General features: G+C 29.8%; 1 protein-coding gene across 1 annotated transcript; it reads left to right on the top strand.

The window, feature by feature from the left end:
- Window positions 1–5494: 5494 nt before the first annotated feature.
- On the top strand, window positions 5495–6425 carry LOC131611498 (putative expansin-B2). Its single transcript, XM_058883501.1, has 4 exons — window positions 5495–5724; window positions 5818–5930; window positions 6001–6179; window positions 6253–6425. The coding sequence occupies exons 1-4, from the start codon at window positions 5529–5531 to the stop codon at window positions 6275–6277; spliced, it is 513 nt and encodes a 170-aa protein (XP_058739484.1). The 5' UTR covers window positions 5495–5528; the 3' UTR covers window positions 6278–6425.
- Window positions 6426–9143: the final 2718 nt, after the last annotated feature.

The raw sequence follows: 9143 nt of genomic DNA, 5'->3' as shown, positions 1-9143 counted from the left end.
TATCTCTTTCATTTTTTTTTCTTATTACTAATTTTCCTATGCTACATGGAGTGCCCGAAATATCTTAGCAAACTCATCGTCATCCCACTCTTCCTAGTGACACTGTAAGTAACTATAAAGCTCATGTGAAATATAAGATAACCTCTGGTCTGACAGTCCTTCATCATAAACATGAACTGGTACCTCCGTCGCTTGATATCGGGGTGGTTCTATCAAACGAGGATATGAAACCGTATAATACCACACTAAGTAATCATCGTTTGTCTCCTATTGTATGGTGGAAAAAACGGTTGGGGTATCATATGGGGACCGGATCACCTGTAACAAACTCTACACATATACAGCCCACTCAACATACACGTAATGGTCATCTCAGCGAACGACATATGAAATGATTATGTCACAGGATGCCATCTCTCAATAAAGCCATATAATATATTTGTATCTACTGAGGACAAACTAGTATGCTAAAGAGGAGAAAGACTAGAGTTAACTAACCATTGATTCATCACTGCTGGGAGACTGTGTGGAACCCATCCTTTTAATTTGCTGCCATGTGCAACAACCTTTAGGAAACTCTTTGGCACTCTCTCCTGAAAACAATTTGTAATATCAATGTGATAACATATATGTACTTAAAATTTAAAATTATTCAACATAAAACAATATATTAACTTACCCTGCAGAACCATAAATGGCGAGCAACGTTGTCCTGATACCTAGTCAGAAGAGAAGTATCAGTCAGTTCACCAGGGAATCCCATGTTATACAGACCATCCTTAGGTGCACCTCCCTGATGTCCCTCGCCATCATGGGCAGCCTGTCGACGTTGTCTTCCTCCTCGACGCATTCCGTCGTTCAAACCTCCTCTTCTACGAACCCCTACAAAATATAAACAATTATAAATAAAATATAAAAAAATATTAATAAATAAAAAAAGGAGAGCCGGATAACCAAGCAATGAGTTGTCCAGTTGTTAAATTGGGAAAACCAGAACACATAAGCATAGGTTGTCCAGTTGGAATTTTTTAAATACTGAAAACCAAAACACACAAGCATGGGTTGTCCGGTTGGTATCTTTAAAAAAACCGAAATACTCACTTTTGGGATGTTCGGCTGGTAAACTCAAGAACCAGAATACTCACTTTGGGGATGTCCGGCTGGTAATTTCAAGAACCGGAATTCTGCTTCTCAGGTTGTTCGATTCGTGCTTGTATGGTATACTCCCTCTGTAACTTTGTGGCCAACGAGTGGAAAGTTATTTTATTTTTAAATTTCAATTATTTATACAAGGGTAAATCCGTCTAACTACTTATTTTGTAGAGGTATAGGGTTAATTGTGGGGATACAAGGTATAATTTTCCTGAATGAGAGATCATATGTGAGTTATGTTTATATCTTTTCTACCATAGTTATTCTCTTCTTCCATTGTTATTGAGATATACTCCACCAAACCTTTGCAATTCGAAAAAATATTATTCTTTGTATGTTCGTGATTAGGGTAAGGGTGACCTCTAGGTAAGAATAAATTAAATTAATAACTTTTAGAATCATTAATGCCTAAAAAATTGAAGAAAATAACTCTTTAAAGTTTCATTTTAATTTCAAAATCATTTTTTCTTTAATTTGATTATTAAAGTAAAAATAATTAATTTATTGAGATTCTTAACCCATAATAAAAAATAGTTTTCTATACCGCATGAAATAAGTAATTCATTAACTAAGTCACAACATATCTCTTCCACTACAATCAACAAACAAAAAAGTCATGAAAATATGAATGGAATTACTTGATTAACATAGGAATACCGAAGAAAAAATTAATATGATAAAATATAATATAGTTTTAAAAATAAAAAATAAATATAGAGAATATATGATTTAAAACTTTTTTTGGACCTCACATTAAATAAAAAAACTTCTTAGATTTAGTAATTTATAGAGTAAACACTAAAGAATATTTGAAATTTAGATTGATTTACTCTTATATGTATTATAAATTTAATAATTAATTATAAATATTATCTACAAATAATTTAATATAACACTTTTTATGTTATTGCATTATTCACGTTAATATAAATTTAATGATTAATCACAAATATTATCTATACATTATTAAGAATTCTCATATTTTTACAATTTTATTTATATTTTATATAATTTTAAAGCACGTTTAAGCATATGATATAATTTATATATATAAATTATTAAGGTAAAAATTATAATCAAACCGTACAACGCACATGTCATAGATTTAGTATATATAGATTCGCTTTTGAAAAGTGGTATTCTTATTTCTTCTTCGAATCTTTTGTGTTTTTTGCAATGAAGTTAGTGAATGCCCATCGGATTTATTTTTGGATTGACGGATTGTCGAAGCGGTTTGGAAAGATATGGCGGTATGGATAGGATTGCATTATTTTAAGATCGAAGACTTAAAAGAGTGTTTTTGGTTTTGGAGTTCCTATTGCCATAATAAGAAAGTTAAGAGAGGTAAAGAGGGTTGTATATGGTTAGCCATGGTTTGGAGTCTTTGGTTGAGAAGGAATGGAATTATATTTAACAACTCTTGCAATTCTAATGATTTAGTTTGGAGTTGTAAAGTGCTTGTTTGGAGGTGGTCGTTTGTCGGGAAAATTACACATCCCAATTGTAACTTCCATGAGTTTAGCAAAAACCCTTTGTTTTACTTAGGCTTTGTTTGGATTGATGGAATCGGATAGAGCGGAGCGGAATGACATGAAATAAAATGATATTCCATTGTTTGAATAATTTAAAAATGGATGGAGCGGAGCCGAAAAGAGTGGTATGGATTCCATTCCATTCCATCACTTACCACCATATTCCTTCCCCTCCGATTTGGGCGGAATGAACAATTTGTCTTATTCCATCCTAAAATTTCCAAAAAATTTTGTAGAAATTTAACTACTCTAAAAAAAACCAACGAGTCACACACTAAGCATAACAACTCCTTATTTATAAAATGATTAATTATTTTTTTTATTCAATCTTATAAAATTTTTCATTTATCCTTTGAGAATCAGAATGCAGTAAGAATTCGTCATTTTTTGTTTTATCAAAAGATGAAATGTTATAAAGAAAAGTTTATTAGTCGTTGTTTAGAAATATTCAAACTTTGATTCTAAATACCCCATAAATAGTTCGAACTGGATAGGAACAATAATTAATTTTAGCTCGAATGGTTTGTAAAGGAACCATACCTTCTCTGATCCATTCGAGACGGAACAATGGAATGGTACATTCGTTCCGCTCCGTTCCATTCTGCTCCATCCCACTCTGCTCCACTCCATTACGCTCCGTTCATTTCGGGATATTCAAAAATAGCCTTATGCTAGGTTCTATTTGGTGTGTAATTTTCTTTTTGGCTTTTATCGCCTCTTGTAACCGAGTTTTCTAGAACTTTAGTTCTATTTTAATACAACTTGCTTAAAAAAAACTATTTAATTTTATAATTATTTTTAATAACTATTGTTTTAGGAATTTATGATGCAAGGTAAGTTTCTTAATTGATTATATTAAATGGCTTTGTTTGTATATATTTTAATGAGTAAAGTTAACTTTATATTATTAAAATTGTACATTTCTCTTTTTTTTTCTTCTACTTTGCAAATTTATGGTAAATGAGTTGTCAATAATAAATCACACTTAAAAGAATTCTAAATTAAAGCAGATGAACAATATGTTTTTTTAAAGTGTGAAAGACCCATTTTGGTCCTTCAAATTAGTCCTTATAAAAAAAATCTGATTTAATTTCTTAAAAATTTAACCGGACCATATTAGTTCCTGCGTTAATATTTTATTCAAATTGTTTTTTTTATACTTTTAAACTGTGATTAGACTGCTACGTTGGCTTTTATTTTTTATTTTTTATTTTTTAAATTTTAAATTAGTTTTTAATTATAATTTCATTTTTAAACAATTCTGAGTCAAAAATATCAAAAACCACATAAATATTTTTAATATAGAAGGACAAATATGGTTTAATAATATCACGGTCCAATCACGGTTGTATTTAATAGAAAGAGTAGTATGATCTGGTTAAATTGTGTAGAAAATTAAATCGGGTCATTTTTTATGAGAAACTAATTTAAATTTTATAATTTTTGTAATTACTAAAATGACTCTTCACTTTTTCTTTTTTTTTTTTAAAGCAAGGATTGTAAAAGCATAGAACAATATGTCTTTTATCTTAAATTCAAGCATTCCATTTTCTTTTTTTCCTTTGCCAACCTCTAAATTCTTTCTCTCTTTTCTTTTTAAGAAATAAAAGACTCAAAATATTCTTGCATGGTTAAGCATTCATTATAGTCTTCTAAAAAATTGGCTTAAATACACCAATTATATATCTTCGCAAATATGTACAACTTTGAAATTAGTCTCTCAATTTTATTTTAATTTTTAAAATTGGTCTTTTTTATTTTTTTCCCTGCAAAATCTATTATGCAATAAGTACAGTTTTACTTTTAAAATACAAAATAAAAAAAATATTTAAACTTATATTTTATTAAATAGGAAGAGAGACTCTTTGATCTTTAATCTAAGAAAATAAATTAAATTTATTGAATATTTACTATAACATTCAACAAATCTAAAAAACTAAATTTTCTCTCTTATTATAGAGTTATTATAGAGATAAGATGGAGTATTTAATAAAGGGTTAATAAACTTTTTGTATCCTCTAAATATCTCAAACTTCTTTTTTAATCATTCTAAAATTTTTCTTTAAAGAATAGTCCTCTTAAAATTTTAAATTTTAACTTTTGGTTTCTTCTACAATTTAGCGACGGTTTTTACAATTTAGCGATGTTTTTTAGCCACGATTTTAACGGTTTTATTTATTTATTTTAACAACGGAATTAGAGACCATTTTAGCTACGATTTTATCATGAGGGACCAAAAGTTAAAATTTAACATTTTAAAAAGAACATTCTTTGAAAAAAAATTTAGAAAAATTAAAAACGAAATTTGAGATACTTAAAAAGAAAAAAAAAATCATTAATCCTTTAGTAAATTAAAATTTACATAAACGATACTTGTTTATCTATTTTTTGTACGTGCAACATGTGATAAGTTTAATTGAACAAAACTTTTATTCAAGTAATAGTTAGATTTTAGATTAATTCAACGGTAATGGTATGGGTAACATCAATTTAGTATATTATATTTTTTACAGATGATTAATTTGAAAGGCGTGTACAAAATTAAAATTGATATACATTGTATAATTTTCTAAAATTTATTGCCTTTTGGATATATATATATATATATATATATATATATATATATATATATATATATATATATATATATATATATATATATATATATATATATATATATATATATATATATATATATATATATTTCACCTTTTTGACTACTTTTCTTTATGACAATTTGACCTTTTCTTTTAAATTTTTTTATAAATACCTCACTAGCCATAATAGCTTATTCATCAAACCATAGAGTACTTAACAATATAGTATTAGTGTTGTAGTGATATCATGGCTTTTACGTTGGGACATGCATTTTCTCATATACTCATTTTTGTAAGCTTACTCTCAATATTCTTAGGGACCCCTTCCTCTTGTTTTAAACCAAAAATGCTTGTTAGTGTTGCTTCCAACTTCACATCTGATTCAGATTGGCAGCCTACAATGGCTACTTGGTATGGAGCTCCAGAAGGTTATGGAAGTGACGGTATATAGTTGAATTTTTCCTTAACAAGATTCATAATTTTGTAACCAAATAATTATTAAAATGATTTTAATTAATATGTTAATATATATGTAGGTGGTGCTTGTGGATATGGAAAAGCTGTTAGTGGGCCTCCATATAACTCAATGATATCAGCTGGAAACCCTTTCATCTACCAATCAGGAAAAGGCTGTGGTTCATGTTATGAGGTCTAACAATTAATACCCTTGAATATTTTTATTAATAATTCACATATTGACTATTTCATTCTAACTTCAGGTGAAGTGCACAGAAAATTCTGCTTGCTCAGGCAACCCAGTTAAGGTATATATTACTGATGAGTGTCCTGGCTGTCCTCATTATTTTGACTTGAGTGGCAAAGCATTCGGTTCCATGGCAATTTCAGGTCAAGCTAACAACTTACGCAATGCTGGAAAAATATCTATTCAATATCAAAGGTACTTTTTTTTCTTTTTAAGAAATGACTCTTTTGATATGTAAGTTTTAATTTCTCATTTTCTTTTTGCGCAGAGTTGCATGCAACCACCTGGTGTAGCCAGCAATGTGATCGCTGAGAGTTGGAAGTTTAATACAGTTAAATTAAGCCCAAAATTTCTATATATGTGGACTTCTAGTTATAGTGCTATGTATCCACCTCATTCAATTATGTAATCAATTAATAATGAAATTATGTTAGTTTATAACTTATTGAATCGATTATAAATGTATTTCTTAGTAATTGGTATAAAAAAAAATTACCATAAATAATTAAAATATTTGGTCATATATAAAATTCTTTTTTATTTAGTGGAAAAATTAAAAAATAAGAAAATAAACACCAAGAAAAAAAACTCGTGGAATCACAACGAGGGAGCATTGTACACTTGAGACACACCATTGTGAGAGACACCACATATTCACCTAAAACCTTACGGTGATAGGTGTGTGAGTTCTCTCACTTATAAAGTCATCAATCTAGCATTTTCTAATCAATGTGGGACTTCTTCCACACAGTTGATTCTCAACACTCCACCTCAAGTGTGAGTCTATACAAAATGCTTCCCTTCAAGTGGAAGCTCTTTCTACATTAAGTCAGTCCCTTCACTCGAAACCAAAAGCATTGATACCACTGTTGGAGGCAACAATCGAGGGGTCAACGAGGAAGCACTTTTAACTTGAGACACACATTTGTGAGAGACACACCACATACTCACCCAAAACATTAAGGTGATAGGTGTGTGTGTTCTCTCACTTATAAAGTGTAAAACATTTCCTTTCCTAATCAAAGTGAGACTTCTTCCTCACATTTGATTTTCACCAACTTTCCCATTGATTAAGAAAGTTAGTTAAGTGTAATAATTTATCTTGATTTCATGTATAATCAAAGGAAAATTTACTATAATATCCTTAGTTGTATTTGATGAATGAACTACCAAAATTAAATGCTTTTGAATTAATTCAAGGGTACATTATAAATATAAGTATTAATTAGTTTAAAAGTTAATGACTTTTGCTTATAATAGTGACCAAGATTTATGGTCATTTTATTTTGCTTATAGTAGTGACCGGAGGGAGTATGTGTTAGAAGTAATTCAGATTCAGTTTCATTTTAGCTTGTATTTGCACTTGAAGTTGGTTTTCATTTCAAGTTTGGTTGTATAAATATTGAAACTCAGTTTTCAGTTTGAAACCAATTTCTTTTTAAGAAAGTCAGTGATAAGTTTGTTACTATCTCTTTCTCTCTATCTTCATCTTCAACTTTGTACACCAACAATTGGTATCAGAGCTTCGATTATATTCGCAGGAAAATACAAATGTATGTGAGGCGTGTGTGATTGGTTTTGTTTCTTGAATTCACATTGAATTTATGATCAAAATCGGAACAAAATCACATTTCTTGATTATGCGGGATTGGGAAATACAAGTGTCGGTGAGATCAGAGTGAATTTGCACAAGAACCAAGATGAACGACGAAAATTATAGCTTGAACACAAATCTTTCAATATTTTATGGAGAGAATTGGAATCGGTGGATATTCAGATGCAAGTGTTGAGAATCTTAACATGAAGAACAATGAGAATGTATCAGATTACATCTCCATAGTGATTGTGGTCACAAATAAGGTGAAGGCTTGTGTAGAAACGCTCTCTGAACAAGTTATTATGGAGAAGGTATTCAGATTTCTTACACCTTAGCTTGATTACATTGTTGTAGCAATTAAACACTCTAAGAACCTCAGTACCATGAGAATTGAAGAGCTGCTTAGTAGTCTAGAGGCATAAGAGTTGTGTCTGATTGAGAGAACACTACTACAAGAAGCGAGATAACGAAAGGCGTCATGAAAAGTAATGAATTTACACCTCGATTTTTAAAACACTAAAGAGAAAAAACTTATGCACATGAATCGAACCCTAGCTTCTGCACTTTTAATATTTCAAAACTAGTGCATCAAACCTCTTGGTTTATCAATACACCAAGGGGTAAGATTGATGTTTTTTTTTAAATTCATTACAAACTACATAATATTTATAACTTAATTGTTTAACCATGATATTTCATTGTTTACACATAACATTTTTGTAAATATATATAATTTTAAATCCGATTCATCGTCATCACTGTTGGTGAAGTTCAGATGTTGGATCCTCGTTTCATTGAGTCAGGGAAGATAAAATATTGCATGCAATATATTCCATATCTCTTTGGCATTAATTTATTTCTAATGTAAAAAACAAATGGGTTAGTTAAATAAATGAATATATGCTTATTGATGAACACCGTAAAAAATAGAATATTGAAGAACACAAACCTTAAAAACAACTTATTTTCTGCTCTTGCAATCCTTCGTAGAGAGCAATCGATTTGCACCAGTGCAAATCGATTTGCATAAGGGAGCAATCAATTTGCACAGTTGCTTTTAGCGCCAGATTTTTCCTTTTTCACTAGTGCAAATTGATTTACATAAGGGAGCAATCGATTGCACCAATGTGAAATTTGAAAAATGAAGGCAATTTTGAGCTTTTGAGGATTTTATTACCATTTTCATCTGTGGGGAGAATATTCTTGATCTCATAATTAATTTCATACCTCATCATGATTAAATCCTATCATACACCTTCATTTGATGACATGTGCACCACTTGATCATTTTTGAAACCATTCTCATGTCTTTGATCATTTTTTATTATCACAAATATTTCACATCATTACCATAATTAATTTCCTTCATAAACCCCATTTTAATCCCATTTTTTACCAATTAAATTCAAATTAATCTACAAAAGACAATTACCAATTTGCCACTACCCTCACTCCCAATTCTATAAATAGAGGCCTCTTCTTATTCATTTCACAAGCTTTTGAGAGCCAAATCACTCTTGCGAATTCTCTTCCCATCCTTCCCAAATCACTCAGAGCTCTTC

This window comes from Vicia villosa, linkage group LG6 (genome assembly GCF_029867415.1).
Source record: "Vicia villosa cultivar HV-30 ecotype Madison, WI linkage group LG6, Vvil1.0, whole genome shotgun sequence".
In the NCBI taxonomy this organism is placed as follows: domain Eukaryota; kingdom Viridiplantae; phylum Streptophyta; class Magnoliopsida; order Fabales; family Fabaceae; genus Vicia; species Vicia villosa.
Note: the sequence above shows the minus strand (reverse complement) of the source record. Positions and strands in the feature narration are given on the sequence as shown.